The following is a 23,197-nucleotide window of genomic DNA, read 5'->3' as shown; positions in this document are numbered from 1 at the left end:
CATATTTCGGTATTTTTTTTAAGTCCGATGACGTCAACGTTTCGTTTACCGCAAAACGAAACCTATGAAGTGCGCCTCACGTCAACGTTCTCACGCACAATACACGCTTACCTAGGATTTGACTTGATTCAACAACAAAGCAGTCAGGGCAATGGCAAGCCAAAAACGGTCGCAAGTGTTGTTAGACTTTACAAAGCTAGATGCAGACAACGCTCGCTGCAATATTATATATTATATATATATATTAACAAATTGTTCTAAATAAATAATAATGATAATAAAAAAAAATTATCTACTTTTTCTCCTCCTATTTTTCTGTATTTTTCTCCCATTCCAATTTAGTCGTTATCCCCCCTCCCCTTCCTGGTTGTTGCGCACATTTGCCCCCCACTTGCCGGTCTAGGGAGCCCTGAAGTCTATCAGATGCTTCCTCCGATACATAGGAGACAGCCAGCAGCCTCTTTTCACCTGACAGCGAGGACTCTCACTGGGGAAGTGTAACGCGTGGGAGGATCACACTACCTTCCCCAGTTCCCTCCCTCGCTGTGCAGGCGCCCTGACCGACCTGTAGGAGTCGCTGTTTACAACGACCAGGACCCACCCCACCGGCTTTCCACCCGCTGACACAGCCAATTGTGTCAGTATGGACGACCGACCAAGCCGGAGGTATCGCGGCAGCCGGATTCGATCCCACTGTCTCTGCGGTGGTAGACAGACGCTTAGTCCGCTGCGTTACCCGGACGCCCAATAATAAATTATTTGAAGTTTGGATTTTTTTTCTTACAACATAGGTAGATAACATTTTTAGAGACTAAAGTACCGAAAAAAGGTACCATGCGCATGCGCATAATGTTCCCTCGCATACGCACAGACTACATTTACATTTACATTTAGTCATTTAGCTGACGCTTTTATCCAAAGCGACTTACAAGTTCTGTACGACAAGCCATCAGGAAGGGCACAACTCTATCAGCTGAGCAACAATGTTCATCAAAGTGTTGAGTGCTACAGTGTAGGTTAGTTTATTAGGACAAGTGCATGACAGTACGGTTAGTTAGGGTTAGATTTTTTTATTTTTATTTATTTTTTATTTTTTTAATTCAGATAATGGTTGAAGAAGTGCGTCTTTAGTCGACGGCGAAAGATTGGACGTGATTCGGCTGTCCTAACTGGGGTGGGTAGTTCATTCCACCATTGTGGGGCAAGGACTGAGAATAGGCGACTTCTCTTTGATGACCCTCCCGGAGCTTGGATAGGAGTAGGTCTGAGGCGGCCAGAAGATGCAGAGCGTAGGGGTCTTGAGGGTGTGTAGTTAGAGACCATTGACCGGAGGTAGGCGGGAGCGGTTCCCTTTGCCGCACGGTATGCTAGGTCGAGGGCCTTGAAGCGGATTCGTGCAGCAATGGGGAGCCAGTGCAGGTCCCTAAGAAGTGGGGTGACATGGGCCGACTTCGGTAGGTTTGAGATCAGGCGGGCCGCTGCGTTCTGAATGAGTTGAAGAGGCTTAGTGGCAGTGGCCGGGAGGCCAGCGAGCAGTGCATTGCAGTAGTCGAGGCGGGAGATGACTGTTGATTGGACGAGGAGTTGGGTGGCTTCTTTTGTCAGGAAGGGGCGTATCCTTCTGACGTTGCTCAGGAGGAATCGGCAGGTTCTGGTCGTCGCTGCGATGTGAGCAGAGAAGTTCAACTGGTCGTCGAGGACAACACCAAGGAGTCCAGTCCCACCCCCAACTGTGACATCATAATGTTCTGGAATCTTCACAGTGGCCAGCAAACTATTCTGGAATTGGTGTTGTTACTGCACGAATGGCCCAGCACTCCTCCTTATGCAAAACACTGCCACCTAAAGGCTTAGAGAGCACTTGACTTTCTAGACAAAGCGGTTTCAACATTAGGATGAGACGTTTCCATTCAATAGCTACCACAACAAAATGCACTTTCTAAAATGGAACTGGGAAATGCTTTGGTTAGGGTTGCCATCTGGGTAATCTTTATACTAGTTTGTGTTCATTCAATACAGATTCATACCACAACTTGATAGCACTTTCTATGACATGGTAAAAGACAATTGCTAAAGTTGAAGTGTGACTCGTATAGCTTACTGACAGACTGGAAAATAAATGATTGAAATAGAAAACAGCTGGATTACTTTGTCACAGCCAACATTACCCCAAAGAGAAGAACTTGTGAAAAGTGGAGTCAAATGATGCTTCATTCAAGGTGATCCTGATATTTTCACCAACAGCCATTATTAATCCTGAAGTCTTCCGATGTGCTAAAGTCAGCAAAACTACCCCAACAAGAAGACTAAAGACAATGCCTAATTGCCTCTACGAATGGAATGTAACACATTTCATTCACAAGTTTTGCGTGAATGTATCTGAGAACGTATTTGAACACACTTGACGACCTGAGCTATTGTTATGCAAAGTAGCCATGTGGGTTGAACGATGGTCTCAGACCAGGCTGCAGAAACAAATTAGTGGGGGGGCATAAAATGTTCTCGGGGGGGCACAATGGTTTTTCAACACAGGTTCCCTTTTATACGTTTCAGCTGGGACAGCGGCGCTGTGGCTTACTTGGCGCTGCCCACGGTGCTGAACTAAACAGCAGAGAGGCCATTGAAAAATCTAATTTCTCTCTATCTTAAGAACTTTCACTTATACAAAAACAGACTGAACGGATATATGTAACAGACCTGCTGGGGCAGCGGACTGAGAGCAGGGGACACAAACAGGCTGGATAAGATGGTCAAGAAGGCCAGTAGCGTGGTTGGGGTGGAGCTGGACTCTAGCGAGGGTGGCGGAGAGGAGGAACCTTGCTAAGCTCCAGGCCATCAGGGAAAACCCCTCCCACCCACTATACACAGACTTGGCTGACAGGAGGAGCATGTTATAGGCTCACACTACCTAAATGCAGCACTGAACGGCACAGGAAGTCCTTCATTCCGACAGCCATCAGACTATACAATGCATCACTGTGCCTCACTGCATCACTGAGCACAAAGTGACAATTACCATCTTCCTGGACTCTTACTTTTTAAACAGCACTGTGCATTATTACACCTACTGTAGACTTCAGTATATTTTTACTGTATTTATTTACTGTATCTTTTATTCAATTTTTATTCTATTTCATTTTATTCTATTCTTAGGCCATTTGTTTTGTTATTCTTATTTGTGACTTGTTCTGTCTAAATGTTGAGTGATTTGCAGTGTCAAATTTCCCTCAGGATAATACATTTCTATTCTATTCTATTCTATATCTATGAAAAGTCTCCATTTATTCAACACTTCTGAATTCACTGACAAACTGAACTGAACTGACAAAAATAAGGTGCATAAAAAAGCAAACAAAATTCCTCCACAGGCTACTCACCATCATAAGTAGAGAGGCAAGCGGTGTTTGGGGCAGGCATGCGTTGCTCTTGGGACGGGGTTGCACTCCGTGCAGGGTAAGATTTGAGCCAAAGCGCGTGCACGCACACAGGAATGCGCGGCACTCGCCAACTCGCTATAAGTACCCACCTGGGCTACTTTGCATATCAATAGCGCCGGTCGTCAGGTGTGTTAAATACGTTCTCAGATACATTCACACCTAACTTGTTGTGAATGATATATGTTACATTCCATTCGTAGAGGCAATTAGGCACTGTCTGTAGTCTGTGCTCAAGCGAGGGGACATTTATGCGTATGCACGGGGGCGCACGTGCACGTGGCGCCATTAGGTGCGTGCAACCCCAGTTGATATCAGGAACGCACGCCTGGTTTGGGGACAGAGTGAAATCTTCTTAAAACACTGCCCCTCCACTCATTCCTGAACTTTTTTGGTAAGTCCTTCTCAAATGCCAACTGAATTAAATTGGCCTTAGTTGCGTCGATGAAGCATACTAAGGCGATGTTCTGTAAAGACGTTCTTGAGGGTAGAAAACGAATTCTCACAGAGTGCCGTGCTAGCTTCAGTAGTGTTGTTGTTGACATCAGTGCCCACTAGGGCTGTCCCCGACTAAGGATTTGGATAGTTGACTTTGATTGACAAAAAAAAAAAAAAAAAAAATTTTTACTAGGGTGGGCACAGCTGACTCAGTGGGCGGGCCCGGCCCCCTAATGCCCGCCCATGGCGCCGGGAGCAGAGCACCGTTCAACCCAAACCTGTGAATGTGATTGCCATGAATTGTTATGCTTATGCAGGGTAGCCAGTTACACGCGACGAGTCGAGTTCAGCACGTTCTTGAGTGCACGCGCATGCACAAAAGCTGGTTGCCCAGCATGCAACCCCGTCCCATGAGCAACGCACCTCTGGGTACCGGTTCAAATGTGAAAGGTACCCAACCCTAGTGTGTGTGTGTGTTCATGTCAATTGGCTAAAAGGGGGCGTGGTGATGGGAGTGGCCTATCGCAAAAAAGTTGCAGCTATTGCGAATTCGTGCTTGTATGAAGATGTACTGTCTGTAACCCAGGAAATATCAAAACTGTAAAATCCCTGTGAGTCTTTCACCTTTACCATATCTTGCTTTGGCATGGATTGATTGTTTCGATTGCTAGCATGGCTAACAAATGCAAATATATTGTAGTCTGCCCCGTTGTCCTGACCAGGATTACGTTCCTTTCTGCCCCACGGTGATGCGTCTGACGTATACAGCAAACAGGTCTATTCTATAATACTGAAACTCAGTTCTCAAAATTCTAATCTCACACACAAGCTTGATAACAATATGGGTTACAATATGACATAAAGTCTCTAATTTCCTCAACTCAGTGGCAAATAATGAAATATGGAACCGCTAACTAACGGCAATTGAATTGGCTTTGACAGTGAGTTACTACAAATAAAAACATTGATCTTCAAAAAAAACATTTTCCTTGACTGACTTTTTTCATTCTTGCATGCAGCCTTACGGTGATCGTTGTTTGTAAATGTTGGTGTAAAGTAGGTTGTGAAATTCACCTCTAAAGCTTTACATTTTAGTAAATGGTTTTCCTGACCTTCTATACGCTGACCCCCGTTACTCACCTCAATGGCGTCGTGTCTCTCCTGAACTCTGACCCCCGCCCGGCCACTAACCTTGATTGCACGTCTTTCCGGTGTATCCGGGGAAGCATTTGCATTTGTTGGGGCCGACACACTCCCCGTGCTTGCAGCCGTGCTCGCACAGAGCTGGGGAAGAGTTTAGGGGGGGAAGAGGAAACACCACCAGCAGCGGTGGTCGGGGAGAGAGAAGGGGGTTAGAGGTTCACAGACGGCAAATCAAACCGCAAGTTTCAAATACACATGCCAGCCCCCCCCCCCCCCCCCCCCCCCCCCCCACCCCACCACAGTCTGATATATAATTCAGTCCACATTTCTGGGGTAGGAAAACATCCATCAGCACGACGAGAAGAATAACAAAAATTGAGAAGCGTTGCATTGCGGAGGTGGTTTAGACTCTCAGGCTTGATAACAGTTCACTCATTGAAAACATTTGTGTTTTTGAAACTGTATTGAAAGAATATTGCCAGATCACTGATCATTAAATGATCACAAAACAGCCTCGGGAGTTTCGGAAGGAGAGTTCTTTCCTTATATTTGATCGTTTATATTTATCTCTTTATTGTATTGTATGTATGTATCTGGGCGCCGAAGAAACATTCTGTACTTGTATATAACGTGACAAATAAAGACTTTTACTTTGACTTTGTCGTCAAACAAATCAAATGGCTCTATGAGGTCTTCTAAAGGGTTTTATTCACACAAAAAAACCATAGATATGCACAAAGATCCATAGATAAAGATGAGATGTGTACGTGTGTGTAGTGAGTTTTACCTTCATGCCAGGAATCATTTCTAAGAGTAGCGTGTGTACATGTCTTTCCAACATGGTGGATGTCGTGTGTTCTTACCCTCACACTGTCCTTTGCTGTTCTTCTTCCAGCCGTAGCAGCACTCGAGCCTCCTGCCATAGCGGCAGACACCCGCCTGGCTCCCAGTGGGAACTTGTCTATAGTGCCTTTGGACAAGAAGAACATGACATAATGCCAGTCAGAGGATGCTTTTATCCATTGTGCCTTGGAGTACTAGGAGTGCATACATGTTGTTTTTAAATGTTAATTATGTTTAGGGCAAGAAATAATACACTGCCAGAAAAACTACAAAATCTTTTTCATTTAGAAAGTGAGTTTAGTAGGAGAAAATACAATTTTAAACATCAGTTTGCACGTACCACACTTAAACAGATGTGTCCTTCAGTTATTGGTGTAAAGTTATGGAATTCTCTCCATAGCGAGCTTAAGGGATGTAACAGTGTTTATCAATTCAAAAAAATTTATAAAAAAAAAATATTTAGTCAGTATGAAAATCAAAATGTGATCTGAATAGTGAGATATTTTTTTTCTTCTCTTCTCTTTCTTTTCTTCTTTATTCTTTATCATTATTATTATTATTTAAAATGTTCTTGTTTAACTGTGGATTGTGTTTCTTTTATAATGGTATAAATGATTATTTGTGTAAATAAGGTTATACGCCGACCATTAAGAAAATACATGTTAGTTTAGGAATAAGGGGCAGGTAATTATAAGATTTATTCTTCTTCCTGCTCCTTTTGTCCATGGAATGGCTATTTATGATTTTTTAATGAAGAAACTATGATTGTATTATTCCATGTGGCAAATAAAACTCTGAACTGAACTGAAACTGAAATGCGGTTGGTTAGCCCTAGGGGTAATGCATGACATTTTCAAATACAGTTGTTGGCCCTAGAGAGAATACATGAAGTCTTTAAATATGTCTGTTGGCTCTATAGTCTAGAGGGACTACATGCCGTTTTTAAAAACAGTTGTTGGCATACATGTCGTTTTTAAATATGGTTGTTGGCACTAGAGGGACACACTACATGTCGTTTATAAGTATGGCTGATAGCCCTAGAATTAATGCATGTTGTTTTTAAATACGGTTGTTGGCCCTAGAGGGACTACATGTGTTTATAAATACAGTTGTTGGCTCTAGACGGACTACATGTAGTTTATAAATACAGTTGTTGGCTCTAGACGGACTACATGTAGTTTATAAATACGGTTGTTGGCCCTAGAGGGGATACATGTAGTTTATAAATACGGTTGTTGGCCCTAGAGGGGATACATGTAGTTTATAAATACAGTTGTTGGCCCTAGAGGGGAGACATGTAGTTTATAAATACGGTTGTTGGCCCTAGAGGGGATACATGTAGTTTATAAATACAGTTGTTGGCTCTAGAGGGGATACATGTAGTTTATAAATACGGTTGTTGGCCCTAGAGGGGATACATGTAGTTTATAAATACAGTTGTTGGCCCTAGAGGGGATACATGTAGTTTATAAATACAGTTGTTGGCCCTAGAGGGGATACATGTAGTTTATAAATACGGTTGTTGGCCCTAGAGGGGATACATGTAGTTTATAAATACAGTTGTTGGCCCTAGAGGGGATACATGTAGTTTATAAATACGGTTGTTGGCCCTAGAGGGGATACATGTAGTTTATAAATACGGTTGTTGGCCCTAGAGGGGATACATGTAGTTTATAAATACGGTTGTTGGCCCTAGAGGGGATACATGTAGTTTATAAATACGGTTGTTGGCCCTAGAGGGGATACATGTAGTTTATAAATACAGTTGTTGGCCCTAGAGGGGATACATGTAGTTTATAAATACGGTTGTTGGCCCTAGAGGGACTACATGTGTTTATAAATACAGTTGTTGGCTCTAGACGGACTACATGTAGTTTATAAATACAGTTGTTGGCTCTAGACGGACTACATGTAGTTTATAAATACGGTTGTTGGCCCTAGAGGGGATACATGTAGTTTATAAATACGGTTGTTGGCCCTAGAGGGGATACATGTAGTTTATAAATACAGTTGTTGGCCCTAGAGGGGATACATGTAGTTTATAAATACGGTTGTTGGCCCTAGAGGGGATACATGTAGTTTATAAATACAGTTGTTGGCTCTAGAGGGGATACATGTAGTTTATAAATACGGTTGTTGGCCCTAGAGGGGATACATGTAGTTTATAAATACAGTTGTTGGCCCTAGAGGGGATACATGTAGTTTATAAATACAGTTGTTGGCCCTAGAGGGGATACATGTAGTTTATAAATACGGTTGTTGGCCCTAGAGGGGATACATGTAGTTTATAAATACAGTTGTTGGCCCTAGAGGGGATACATGTAGTTTATAAATACGGTTGTTGGCCCTAGAGGGGATACATGTAGTTTATAAATACGGTTGTTGGCCCTAGAGGGGATACATGTAGTTTATAAATACGGTTGTTGGCCCTAGAGGGGATACATGTAGTTTATAAATACGGTTGTTGGCCCTAGAGGGGATACATGTAGTTTATAAATACAGTTGTTGGCCCTAGAGGGGATACATGTAGTTTATAAATACAGTTGTTGGCCCTAGAGGGGATACATGTAGTTTATAAATACAGTTGTTGGCCCTAGAGGGGATACATGTAGTTTATAAATACAGTTGTTGGCCCTAGAGGGGATACATGTAGTTTATAAATACAGGTGTTGGCCCTAGAGGGGATACATGTAGTTTATAAATACGGTTGTTGGCCCTAGAGGGGATACATGTAGTTTATAAATACAGTTGTTGGCCCTAGAGGGGATACATGTAGTTTATAAATACAGTTGTTGGCCCTAGAGGGGATACATGTAGTTTATAAATACAGTTGTTGGCCCTAGAGGGGATACATGTAGTTTATAAATACAGTTGTTGGCCCTAGAGGGGATACATGTAGTTTATAAATACGGTTGTTGGCCCTAGAGGGGATACATGTAGTTTATAAATACAGTTGTTGGCCCTAGAGGGGATACATGTAGTTTATAAATACGGTTGTTGGCCCTAGAGGGGATACATGTAGTTTATAAATACAGTTGTTGGCCCTAGAGGGGATACATGTAGTTTATAAATACGGTTGCTGGCTCTAGAGGGGATACATGTAGTTTATAAATACGGTTGTTGGCCCTAGAGGGGATACATGTAGTTTATAAATACGGTTGGTGGCTCTAGAGGGGATACATGTAGTTTATAAATACAGTTGTTGGCCCTAGAGGGGGTACATGTAGTTTATAAATACAGTTGTTGGCCCTAGAGGGGATACATGTAGTTTATAAATACGGTTGTTGGCACTAGAGGGGATACATGTAGTTTATAAATACGGTTGGTGGCCCTAGAGGGGATACATGTAGTTTATAAATACAGTTGGTGGCCCTAGAGGGGATACATGTAGTTTATAAATACAGTTGTTGGCCCTAGAGGGGATACATGTAGTTTATAAATACAGTTGTTGGCTCTAGAGGGGATACATGTAGTTTATAAATACGGTTGTTGGCCCTAGAGGGGATACATGTAGTTTATAAATACGGTTGTTGGCCCTAGAGGGGATACATGTAGTTTATAAATACAGTTGTTGGCCCTAGAGGGGATACATGTAGTTTATAAATACAGTTGTTGGCCCTAGAGGGGATACATGTAGTTTATAAATACAGTTGTTGGCCCTAGAGGGGATACATGTAGTTTATAAATACAGTTGGTGGCCCTAGAGGGGATACATGTAGTTTATAAATACAGTTGTTGGCCCTAGAGGGGATACATGTAGTTTATAAATACGGTTGTTGGCCCTAGAGGGGATACATGTAGTTTATAAATACGGTTGTTGGCCCTAGAGGGGATACATGTAGTTTATAAATACAGTTGTTGGCCCTAGAGGAGATACATGTAGTTTATAAATACAGTTGTTGGCCCTAGAGGGGATACATGTAGTTTATAAATACAGTTGTTGGCCCTAGAGGGGATACATGTAGTTTATAAATACAGTTGTTGGCTCTAGAGGGGATACATGTAGTTTATAAATACAGTTGTTGGCCCTAGAGGGGATACATGTAGTTTATAAATACGGTTGTTGGCCCTAGAGGGGATACATGTAGTTTATAAATACAGTTGTTGGCCCTAGAGGGGATACATGTAGTTTATAAATACAGTTGTTGGCCCTAGAGGGGATACATGTAGTTTATAAATACAGTTGTTGGCCCTAGAGGGGATACATGTAGTTTATAAATACAGTTGTTGGCCCTAGAGGGGATACATGTAGTTTATAAATACAGTTGTTGGCCCTAGAGGGGATACATGTAGTTTATAAATACAGTTGTTGGCCCTAGAGGGGATACATGTAGTTTATAAATACAGTTGGTGGCCCTAGAGGGGATACATGTAGTTTATAAATACAGTTGTTGGCCCTAGAGGGGATACATGTAGTTTATAAATACGGTTGTTGGCCCTAGAGGGGATACATGTAGTTTATAAATACAGTTGTTGGCCCTAGAGGGGATACATGTAGTTTATAAATACAGTTGTTGGCCCTAGAGGGGATACATGTAGTTTATAAATACAGTTGTTGGCCCTAGAGGGGATACATGTAGTTTATAAATACAGTTGTTGGCCCTAGAGGGGATACATGTAGTTTATAAATACGGTTGTTGGCCCTAGAGGGGATACATGTAGTTTATAAATACGGTTGTTGGCCCTAGAGGGGATACATGTAGTTTATAAATACAGTTGTTGGCCCTAGAGGGGATACATGTAGTTTATAAATACAGTTGTTGGCCCTAGAGGGGATACATGTAGTTTATAAATACGGTTGTTGGCCCTAGAGGGGATACATGTAGTTTATAAATACGGTTGTTGGCCCTAGAGGGGATACATGTAGTTTATAAATACGGTTGTTGGCCCTAGAGGGGATACATGTAGTTTATAAATACAGTTGTTGGCCCTAGAGGGGATACATGTAGTTTATAAATACAGTTGTTGGCCCTAGAGGGGATACATGTAGTTTATAAATACAGTTGTTGGCTCTAGAGGGGATACATGTAGTTTATAAATACAGTTGTTGGCTCTAGAGGGGATACATGTAGTTTATAAATACGGTTGTTGGCCCTAGAGGGGATACATGTAGTTTATAAATACAGTTGTTGGCCCTAGAGGGGATACATGTAGTTTATAAATACGGTTGTTGGCCATAGAGGGGATACATGTAGTTTATAAATACAGTTGTTGGCCCTAGAGGGGATACATGTAGTTTATAAATACAGTTGTTGGCCCTAGAGGGGATACATGTAGTTTATAAATACAGTTGTTGGCTCTAGAGGGGATACATGTAGTTTATAAATACAGTTGTTGGCCCTAGAGGAGATACATGTAGTTTATAAATACGGTTGTTGGCCCTAGAGGGGATACATGTAGTTTATAAATACAGTTGTTGGCCCTAGAGGGGATACATGTAGTTTATAAATACAGTTGGTGGCTCTAGAGGGGATACATGTAGTTTATAAATACGGTTGTTGGCCCTAGAGGGGATACATGTAGTTTATAAATACAGTTGTTGGCCCTAGAGGGGATACATGTAGTTTATAAATACAGTTGTTGGCCCTAGAGGGGATACATGTAGTTTATAAATACAGTTGTTGGCCCTAGAGGGGATACATGTAGTTTATAAATACGGTTGGTGGCCCTAGAGGGGATACATGTAGTTTATAAATACAGTTGTTGGCCCTAGAGGGGATACATGTAGTTTATAAATACAGTTGGTGGCCCTAGAGGGGATACATGTAGTTTATAAATACAGTTGTTGGCCCTAGAGGGGATACATGTAGTTTATAAATACAGTTGTTGGCCCTAGAGGGGATACATGTAGTTTATAAATACAGTTGTTGGCCCTAGAGGGGATACATGTAGTTTATAAATACGGTTGTTGGCCCTAGAGGGGATACATGTAGTTTATAAATACGGTTGTTGGCCCTAGACGGGACTACATGTAGTTTATAAATACAGTTGTTGGCCCTAGAGGGGATACATGTAGTTTATAAATACAGTTGTTGGCTCTAGAGGGGATACATGTAGTTTATAAATACAGTTGTTGGCCCTAGAGGGGATACATGTAGTTTATAAATACAGTTGTTGGCCCTAGAGGGGATACATGTAGTTTATAAATACGGTTGTTGGCCCTAGAGGGGATACATGTAGTTTATAAATACGGTTGTTGGCCCTAGAGGGGATACATGTAGTTTATAAATACGGTTGTTGGCCCTAGACGGGACTACATGTAGTTTATAAATACAGTTGTTGGCCCTAGAGGGGATACATGTAGTTTATAAATACAGTTGTTGGCCCTAGAGGGGATACATGTAGTTTATAAATACAGTTGTTGGCCCTAGAGGGGATACATGTAGTTTATAAATACGGTTGTTGGCCCTAGAGGGGATACATGTAGTTTATAAATACAGTTGTTGGCTCTAGAGGGGATACATGTAGTTTATAAATACGGTTGTTGGCCCTAGAGGGGATACATGTAGTTTATAAATACGGTTGTTGGCCCTAGAGGGGATACATGTAGTTTATAAATACAGTTGTTGGCTCTAGAGGGGATACATGTAGTTTATAAATACAGTTGTTGGCTCTAGAGGGGATACATGTAGTTTATAAATACAGTTGTTGGCTCTAGAGGGGATACATGTAGTTTATAAATACAGTTGTTGGCCCTAGAGGGGATACATGTAGTTTATAAATACAGTTGTTGGCCCTAGAGGGGATACATGTAGTTTATAAATACAGTTGTTGGCCCTAGAGGGGATACATGTAGTTTATAAATACAGTTGTTGGCCCTAGAGGGGATACATGTAGTTTATAAATACGGTTGTTGGCCCTAGAGGGGATACATGTAGTTTATAAATACGGTTGGTTGGCCCTAGAGGGGATACATGTAGTTTATAAATACAGTTGTTGGCCCTAGAGGGGATACATGTAGTTTATAAATACAGTTGTTGGCCCTAGAGGGGATACATGTAGTTTATAAATACGGTTGTTGGCTCTAGAGGGAATCAAACCTCTGACCATGGCTGCACTGTAATGGAACCCTGAATCTTAGTGTAAGAGTTGACAATGCTTGAATTAATAGAAAATGTGTTATTGGTTTAAGTTTGATCTGTTTGGTAACTGGTACAAGCAGACATTAAATGTAAGAGGAAATAAATGTTCTACTCACTTATTTCAGTTTGAGCAATGTTAATTGATATGAATAATGTTGATTAGAGAAAGAAGCAAGGTTAGAATAATCCTCTCTGGTTGGAAATAAGCATATGTGGTGATGACGTTGAAATTTGATTGCTCTGTCCTGTTCTACTCAACTTTAACCAAACTCTAGTAATTATCTATTGGTAATGCCTGGGAGAGATTTATTTTTGTAGACTGAGATAGTACCAAACTATATACACATTGAGCTACACAGAGAATGGAACCCTTAACCCAGGCAGTGTTAGTGCCATGCTATAAGATAAGATATTCCTTTATTGATCCCCTTGGGGAAATTCAGGCGCCATAGCAGCAATGGGGGTAAGTACAGTTATGGGCAGGATAATAGAAATCAAATAGAATTAATACATTTATAAAAATGTAATCTGAATTGAAAATATGAGAAAATTAAGGTGCAGATGAGGGTCTGTATGCCTTATCGGTTATACTACTGTATATGTTCCAATAAATATAGGTGTTACGACCCTGGCTCATGGGTACGCAACCTATGTGTAATCAACACCAAAACCCTGTGCTCTAACTCAAAAATGCTACTAAACCAAGGAACTACTAATATAACTATAAACTAATGTACTGGTAACCCAACGGACAAGGACTGTAAGAACCTGACAGCTCTCTCTCTAGGTGTGTTACTGGGTCTGCCTTTGAAGCTCCCCAGCAGGTAACCAATCAGCACTAATTGGCTAATTGGCAGCCCTCACCTGCATGCCCTGGTGACACAGGAGTGACCAGGCCTCTAGTACATAACAATAGGCAATAGAAAATGTAATCTGAATATATACATTGTAGTCCGTGCAGGGTTTAGTGGTTAGAGTCAGACATCCCATTGATCTACACAGATAATGGAACCCCTAACCCTGGCAGTGATAGTACCACGCTATCAGATTGAGCTACACAGGAAATGGAACCCTAACCTTGGCGGTGTTGATTGATTGAAAACTTTATTAACAGATTGCAGAATGGGCACAATACAGTACAGCTCAATAAAAACAATTGTTAAGGGGATACAGACCAGAGAAAGACTTTCGTCTTGTTTACATCAGGGTCCCCCGTTTTCAATTCATCAAGACATTTATGACATACATGACATACAGATATACAGTACTGTTTCATCCAGACATTTATGACATACCAGATATACAAATATACAGTACTGAGGAAGAGATCATAAAGAATATATATACATTCAAGGGGGAAGACACTGTACATTGGAGGGGGTTGGGTGGGTAGGGGGGGGGGGTTGTATTTCAACATGTACATGGGTATCTTAGTGTTAGTACCTGCCTATTAGCCTGAAGTACTTCTTAGCCCAGGTTAGTCCACAATGTCCCAATGTTGGTTGTCAGAATGTGAAAGTGGGCCGCTGGAGACAAAAGAGGGAGGCTGAGTCTAACGGGAGGGAGGCTGAGTCTAACGACGACATAACCCCACCAGGCTATAAGAGGGAGGCTAGGGCTGAGTCTAACGATGACATAACCCCACCAGGCTATAAGAGGGAGGCTGAGTCTAACGATGACATAACCCCACCAGGCTATAAGAGAGAGGCTAGGGCTGAGTCTAACGATGACATAACCCCACCAGGCTATAAGAGGGAGGCTAGGGCTGAGTCTAACGATGACATAACCCCACCAGGCTATAAGAGAGAGGCTAGGGCTGAGTCTAACGATGACATAACCCCACCAGGCTATAAGAGGGAGGCTAGGGCTGAGTCTAACGATGACATAACCCCACCAGGCTATAAGAGGGAGGCTGAGTCTAACGATGACATAACCCCACCAGGCTATAAGAGGGAGGCTGAGTCTAACGATGACATAACCCCACCAGGCTATAAGAGAGAGGCTGAGTCTAATGATGACATAACCCCACCAGGCTATAAGAGAGAGGCTGAGTCTAACGATGACATAACCCCACCAGGCTATAAGAGAGAGGCTGAGTCTAACGATGACATAACCCCACCAGGCTATAAGAGAGAGGCTGAGTCTAACATAAGAGAGAGGCTGAGTCTAACGATGACATAACCCCACCAGGCTATAAGAGGGAGGCTGAGTCTAACGATGACATAACCCCACCAGGCTATAAGAGAGAGGCTGAGTCTAACGATGACATAACCCCACCAGGCTATAAGAGAGAGGCTAGGACTGAGTCTAACGATGACATAACCCCACCAGGCTATAAGAGAGAGGCTGAGTCTAACGATGACATAACCCTGCCAGCTAAGAGGGAGGCTAGGACTGAGTCTAACGATGACATAACCCCACCAGGCTATAAGAGGGAGGCTGAGTCTAACGATGACATAACCCTGCCAGCTAAGAGGGAGGCTAGGACTGAGTCTAACGATGACATAACCCCACCAACGCTATAAGAGGGAGGCTAGGACTGAGTGTAACTACTACATAACCCCACCAGGCTATTTCTCAAAATCCTTAATTTTCATCCATGTTTCCAATAGACTTCTATTAATGCCTAGACACACTGGAACATCACATTATGGCTGGTATAAGGAAAAACACATCAAATGTAGTTATTTATAATGAAGCATCATAGATGACTGAAATCCCCAGGCCATCAGGCTGCTAAACGAACAATGAACACTACACAACAACAACCACCAAACGCACATAGCACACACATCCACACGCACACACTCACTTTAAACAAACACACTGTAGCACCCACTCCACACACTTTATAGCACACACCCACTTTAAACAAACACACTGTAGCACCCACTCCCCACACTTTATATTTATTGATGAAGGATTGCACTACAACTCGTACACCTTACTGTAAATTGTACCTAAATTGTACCTCATCCCATTTCTGCTTTGCACTATATAGTACTGTACATTAGTACACTGCATAGTATTGTATATTATATGGTAACTCAGAACATTGTACATATGTCTATACCGAACACTGTGACCTCATTTTCTTCTTCTAAATTACATGCTATACTATGTTGTTTGATACTATCTTGTCTAGCACAGTCTCTGGAGCGTAACAGTAAGAAGCATTTTGTATGAAAGTATTCTGTACTTCTGTATGACAACTATTAAAGAAACTTGAAACTTGAACTTACTACAGTGTTTACTGCATACAGTACACCAGGTTTGCAGCAAGTGTTGTTCTGGGGGAGTTGCTTGCAATCGATTCCAAATGCATCCATTATATTCTCATTTAACTCTCCTGCAAGCCCTTCAGTCATCTACATCTAATTGTGGACCTAATGGCTCTGGTGTAGAAGGCAGACAACCTAAATACAGTTTTCCATCACCATCCGGCTCTCTGGGGAGAAACACGGAGCGCTCCCCATGGAGCTGGAGTTAGAAGACAGGATATAGGTTACAGATGGAGAAGAGTGTGTACTTGTCAAGTGTTTGTTTTTCTTTAAAGAGAGTGGGAAGTCCATTCTCTTCTGCATGTTTTTCCTCTTTTGAGCAGGGGAAAGGTTTGATTGATTGATTGAAAACTTTATTAACAGATTGCAGAATGGGTACAATACAGTACGGCTCAATACACACAATTGTTAAGGGGATGCAGACCAGAGAAAGACTTTTGTCTTCTTTACATCAGGGTCCCCCATTTTCAATTCATCAGGACATTTATGACATACACGACATACAGATATATAGTACTGTTACATCCAGACATTTATGACATACAAGATATACAAATATACAGTACTGTTTATTTACAGACAGCGTTTCTAAAAGAGAATATATACATTTGAGGGGGAGGAAACTGTACATTGGGGGGGGGGTTTGGACACTTACCAGGGCCAGTTTCGAATTGCAGCCTAGGTGCTCTTTTAGAGCGGTTTTGAAGGTGGGTAGGGATTCACATTATTTTACGGCTGAGGGTAGGGGGCGTTCCACATTGTTGTGGCATAATTGCGAAACGTGTTTAGTCCCTTGTTTGAGCCGCATCTGGTTAAGAGGGACACGTTGTAGGGAGACACAGGAGAGACGAGTCGAGAGAGTGGCTTGATTTGATCCTAGACCAACAAGGTCTCATAACCCCCATACTGCCATCTCTGGCCACTAATTACCGTAGAAGCTTCTTTGAAAGTGCTGCACACTGATACCTTGAGCATGGACTTACTTCCTCTTTCCTTGATCCCCATATGACTGTGCTTACAGTAAAGTCATGCCCAATGGCTCCCTGTAGGCTAGGCAGCAATAACCTATAGAGACAGATTCCATTCCACACGTGTATTTTTAAACCGTAAATTAGATTAAGATGTTGATGTGTGACTTCCTTCTGGGCTTGACTTTTGGGGACCTTCGGGGACCATGCAACTGGAGCTCTGGAAAAGTGAATATCTGGGGAAGCCTTCACTGGATCGCATGGCCATCCAAAACCAGACCTATAACTACTCGAAGCGAGCAGGCTAAACTTCTAAAGCGTTCCCTCAGAGGCTAAACTTCTAAAGCGTTCCCTCAGAGGCTAAACTTCTAAAGCGTTCCCTCAGAGGCTAAACTTCTAAAGCGTTCCCTCAGAGGCTAAACTTCTAAAGCGTTCCCTCAGAGGCTAAACTTCTAAAGCGTTCCCTCAGAGGCTAAACTTCTAAAGCGTTCCCTCAGTGCCAAACTCCAATATCCCAGATGTTTACGATCCGGGCATCAGAGGGACGTCACTAAAAGCAGGCCAGGCTCCAGGGTGACTGCAGGAATCTGAGACTTGATAGAAATCAACCAGAATAGCCCACACAGGAGAGAGAGGGATAGAGAGAGGGATTGCTAAGTGTGACAGGTGTGTTTCCATGCTACATTTAGCTGACACAGTGTCATACCTAGCATAGCATAGTCCGCTCCCGAGACAGAAGCGGGGTGACAGGGCATGTATTCCGTCAAAACAACGGTTTCCCTGCTCGTAAAACCGTTTAACCACATATGTCCTCCGCAAAAGGTGGTTTGTGTTGCTTATTAACTGTGTGAATAACCTGGGGGTACTGTGGGAGAGAGTTTAAAATGATAGATATTCCTCATACTGTGAGGAAATAAGTGATAGAGGCCTTGCACGGAATGTTTGTGTAGTTCACTGTCTTCCAACGTGGCTACCTGTAACATAGCACCCGTTGTTTTGTACATGGTTGCTATTTGCAAAACAACTGGTTGCCATGTGTTGATTTATGAGAAATATATCAACACAAATGTAATACATTGGTGTTTTAATACTGGATCACAGTGGAACAGTAAGTTCATGGTTTTCCAGTGTTTTACCTGCTCTACCACTACTACTCTACCACTGCACAGAAATTAGGCATTTTCTTTCAAAAGTGGTTACCAATGGTTACAGGCAGGCGGCAGCCATGTTGGAAGAAAGATAACAACAACAAAAAACGTTCCATGCATGGCTTCTATTGTGCACATTATACCTTGAACAAATGATCACTTTTGGCAGCTGTTACTTCTGCTTGGCAATGCCCCTGGCATTACTATGGGGGTGTCAGGGATCTTGACTGAACAAATGATACACAACAGTAAATACTGTACTTTACACCTGTTGCAGGAATGAAAACATTTAATTTCTCAAGGGTACAGAATATATATACATATATATATATTTATGTGCAGTGTAAACGCTGCTAGCTGCTGTATTTGGTAGAGGAGACCCATGTTATTTATCACACACAGCCCCTGCCAAATCAACATTGGTAACAGGAGTCCTTACCTGTGTGTGTTCTCACTGCCGGTGCAGAGGTGAGCGAGGAAGAGCAGAACACCGATCCAGGTTAACGGCTGCATGTCTGTGTCCGTCTGTCTGTCCCTGGGTGCTCCCTGCTGCGTCTCAGTGCTTCACTTTGCTCTGCCGGTGTATTGGAACTATTCCTCCTGGGGGGTTCCTCTCATTAATTTACCCAGTGCAGGGATCCCAGGAGCGAGCTGAGCTGAGCTGAACTGAGCTGAGCTGAACTGAGCTGAGCTGAGCTGAACTGAGTTTAGCTGAACTGAACTGAGATGAGCTGAGTTGAGGTAGTCTTCACACAAGCCAAGCTTCGCTTTATCTGGTCTCCCCATACAAACTCACTCTTTTTCTCAATGAAGTGTCATAGCTCAGGAAATCTCTCTCTCTCTCTCTCTCTCTCTCTCTCTCTCTCTCTCTCTCTCTCTCTCTCTCTCTCTCTCTCTCTCTCTCTCTCTCTCTCTCTCTCTCTCTCTCTCTCTCTCTCTCTCTTGACAGCAGGGGCTGCAATCTGTGACCATACTATGTTTCCGCTTTCCTCTCTCTCTCTCTCTCTCTCTCTCTCTCTCTCTCTCTCTCTCTCTCTCTCTCTCTCTCTCTCTCTCTCTCTCTCTCTCCTCTCTCTCTCTCTCTCTCTCTCTCTCTCTCTCTCTCTCTCTCTCTCTCTCTCTCTCTCTCTCTCTCTCTCTCTCTCTCTCTCTCTCTCTCACTCTCCCTCCCTCTCTCTCTCTCTCGCTCTCTCTTGGAAATTCCAGAGGTGGGTCTTGTCGCTGAGTGAGAGGACACCGCAGAGTGTGAGTAGGGTTAAGTTGTGAGGTGGTGGTGGTGGTGGTGGGTGGGGGGGGGGGGGGTTGTAGGCAGGGGGTGGGGAGCATGCCGACTCCCGAGGGCTTCTTCACACATCTCCGCTCTCTGAAACCCAACCCGGCAGCACTGTATGAATTCTCTTCCAGCCGATCACTAGCAGGGATAAACCAGGCTCAGATGTCAAATTACAGGAGGTCGTTGAACCTCCACCACACTTGTGTCGCTCATACTTTTCTTTAAAGGGGGTATTCCACTGAAATTATCTTTTAGATTGTAGTAGACATTTTCTTAAAATTTGTCAGAAGATTTTCTTTCTTTCTTTTCTGTTATTCTTCTTTTTTTTTATTGAACTCTGAGTAGTTATGAGCTCTAAAGTTTGAAAATGCATCCTATGACATTATCTAATTGCACCGCCTGAGATGGTTGATTAAATTCTTTGCCTATATGCACATCTGGAATTACAGAGAGAGAAAAGAAGGGAGAAGAAGAAGAAGCAACATGTGCTGATGTGTGATGTACTGCAGGTACAGGAAAGGAATGTGACTGGTCATATAATTTAGTTCAACCATTTGATGATGTCATTTTCCTCACTCGCAAGCACTCGTAACTCAAAACAAGAAGAACAGATATTTTTGGGAAATTGAATTACAACCTAGAAGTGAATTTTGGTGCAATTACCCCTTTATGACATATGTCTATGAAGTATGATATCTGGGAAGTCTCGAGAGAAACAGTTATACCAGTGCAGTCTCTGTTAACAGAATTCGGCTATAGGGCGACATAATGTGGTCAAGAGGCATGGTTTCTATCTTGAGCCCTTAATCGGCGTGGTTTATTATTCACATGGCAGAGCAGTTACAATACAGGTATTCTCTCACTGAGAGACAAGGGGAAGAGAAAGAAGTGGGAGGAGACATAGCTATTTATACTCGCCACCTGGTAGTACTCCTGAGTGTCTCCGCCTAGGGCGCCCCCTAGTGGAAACAGTTATATATGCAGATAGACAGTTACTAGTGTAAACAGTTATATATGCAGTTAGACAGTTACTAACAATCCTACACAGAACCTCTGCCTTCAACAGTCTCTATAGTCTGAGTACAGTGAGATTATTGAGTTTTTTTTGTTTTTGGCTCTGTTCTCCTGCATGTTGTATTTGAAATGGAACAATGACTATATCAGCCTCAGGAGGTGAACGGTGCAGGAATTGTAGCCTTTTCATGCACAGTCCTCCTCGTTTTCGGGAAACAAAAGTATAGTTGGATAAATTAACTGCACTACCTATAAACGTTTTGGGGGGAATTGGCCGTATTCACAAGGTGGCCCTTTTACTCTTGCTCAGGTTGGGATTCCTTTCAAGGTCCTGCATATTTTTCAGATAAATTCTATGGGACCCGACAGAACAATCTCTGCTTGCAATGTACCCAGCAGCCACAATGTAAACCACAGCACTGATGAAGAACATTCACGCTCATCGTGGGCCTCTTACAGAATGTGAACTATACCTTTTGGGTAAAATGTGTCTTTCTTGGCATGACATGGAATTGACACAGATGTGTTGCTTTGTGCCTCAAGTGCCCTTTTTCCCCCCTCCTCCAGCGCTGGACATTGTCCTTGTGACTCATTAGCTGGATGAGCTAATTGTGGAGCTCAGACGTGCTCAGGCCTGTCATCATGCAGCTGCAGCTCCTCTTTGATCCTCGTAGCACATAAAGCCACGCTCCTTCTCACACATGCTAATTTCAAGTTCAGCCGTAAAAAGTGCCCTAATGAGTTTCCAAATGTTCAAAGTGCACTCTGCAACAACATCTGGTCCGGCTCTCCTGTGTGTAGCCTACCCTCTAAGCAGGACAGGTGATGTTGCTGTGGGAACTCCAGTCTGTGTGTGTTATTTTACCCCACAGGTCAGTTTGAACAGGGTCACCATACTATTTGTGGCATTTCTGACTTTGTTTTTAAGGCTGCAGTAGGCAACTAAACTCAAGAGTGCAGTTTACCTGCCCAACAGAAATAGAGCAAGCTCTGCATCAGTGTTCAAGCCCATGCAACATGCGCTACAAAGGTTTTCCCCAGACTCCCAGAGGCACTGCTGAATCAAAGAAAAATCATAAAAAAAATAATACATTTCCTAGCCTCTGGTCGGCAGGTGGTCTATGGTGGTCTTAGTTTTCAGATGTGACCCTGGGAAACACCACTTGGCAGATCCAAAAACATCTGATTGGCCAAAAACAACAGCTCCCTGCATGAATAACCAATCAGATGTTTTTGGCCCCTGCCAAGTGGTGTTCCCAGGGTCGCAAAACCACCTGCTGATCAGTGGCTGGGAAATATTTTCTATATCAATATCTATATATCTAATATATCTATATATCTAATATATATATATATATATTTTTTTTTTTTTTTTGTATTCAGCTTAGCTAAAGCGGGCCATTCGGAACCTTTTCAAGGCTGGTTACTATGAACACACAAATCCATTGTTTATAAAGTCTCATATTATGAAATTTAATGATTTGGTTTACTATAAAAATATGCAAATAATGTACAGAGCTAAAGCAAAGTTACTCCCAGGTGGGGTGCAACGGTTCTTTTCAACACATGAAAGAAAATATGATTTGAGAGATATTTGTAAATTTACTGTTCAGAAAGCTAAGAAAGGGATTAAAAGGAGGTGTATTTCTATTATTGGGGTTAACTTGTGGAACAATGCGGATATACAGTTAAGAATGAGTAATTCGATTTTGGTTTTTAAGAAAAAGGTTTGTAAAGCAATTTTTGAAAAATACAAGGGTGAATAACACTGTTTTGTTTTCTTTTTTTCTTTTAGAATACTGTTTTGGAATCTAAATTGTTGTATTTTTTTTTTTTTAATGCTAAATTTTGAAAAACTACAAGGGTGAAAAACACTGTTTTGCTTGCTTGCTTTTTTCTTTTCTTTATAATACTGTTTTGGAGTAAAAAAAAAAAAAAAAAAAATTTGGTAAGAATATAGGACAGGCACATATAAGCACTATGCTTCAGTCTGTACCTTTTTCAGTCACTGTAAATAATCAAATATTGATAAATGATGATGTATATTGTACTTTTTTTTTATGACTGAAAAAAATAAACTACTACTACTACACACAGTGCTGAGCTGCCCCAGTTTTACGACGGTATGGCACTTGAATGTGGCCCTTAAGAGCCACGCATACACAAACACAAACACACACACAAATAAAAGGGCCACTGTGCTCCCTCAGAGGAAGTTGAATTGTTTTGCACACAAAGGAAGTTATATAACTTATACAAATAAACAGTTCCTTTCGCTTAGATTAGCTCCCCCCCCCCCCCCCCCTGAAACATACATTCCCTGTAAAAACCCACTCAGGCTTAGGGGGTTTGACTCCCAGTTGAGACCACCCATTCTAGAAATGGTATTTTTGGGTGTATCGGATACAAGTTTCTGTGAAATGTGTAAATCGGGTGATGTTAGAATATCTTCTGTTTATTGATTAGTTGACCCGAACGTCTCACCTCACACCTATCGCAATGCTTCCTTTCTTTGTTTTTATTTGATTTTTTTCTTTAATTTACTCATTCAGTGTGTGACCTCGGGGTGAGTT

General features: G+C 42.2%; 1 protein-coding gene across 2 annotated transcripts in view; it reads right to left on the bottom strand.

Annotated features, from left to right (window-relative positions):
• egfl6 (EGF-like-domain, multiple 6) overlaps positions 1-19,172 on the bottom strand; it is a 61,752-nt gene extending 42,580 nt beyond the window's left edge. For both annotated transcript variants that reach the window (XM_084311579.1, XM_084311580.1), the window contains exons 1-3: positions 18,777-19,172; positions 5,879-5,985; positions 5,064-5,156 (exon numbers count right to left, since the gene is read on the bottom strand). In XM_084311579.1, the coding sequence (XP_084167705.1) occupies positions 5,064-5,156; positions 5,879-5,985; positions 18,777-18,850 (274 nt within the window). In that variant the 5' untranslated portion in view covers positions 18,851-19,172. The remainder of the gene's footprint in view (positions 1-5,063; positions 5,157-5,878; positions 5,986-18,776) is intronic.
• Between the last annotated feature and the right edge of the window lie 4,025 nt (positions 19,173-23,197).

The sequence above is a fragment of the Notolepis coatsorum genome (genome assembly GCF_963971535.1).
Source record: "Notolepis coatsorum genome assembly, chromosome: 3".
In the NCBI taxonomy this organism is placed as follows: Eukaryota; Metazoa; Chordata; class Actinopteri; order Aulopiformes; family Paralepididae; genus Notolepis; species Notolepis coatsorum.
Note: the sequence above shows the minus strand (reverse complement) of the source record. Positions and strands in the feature narration are given on the sequence as shown.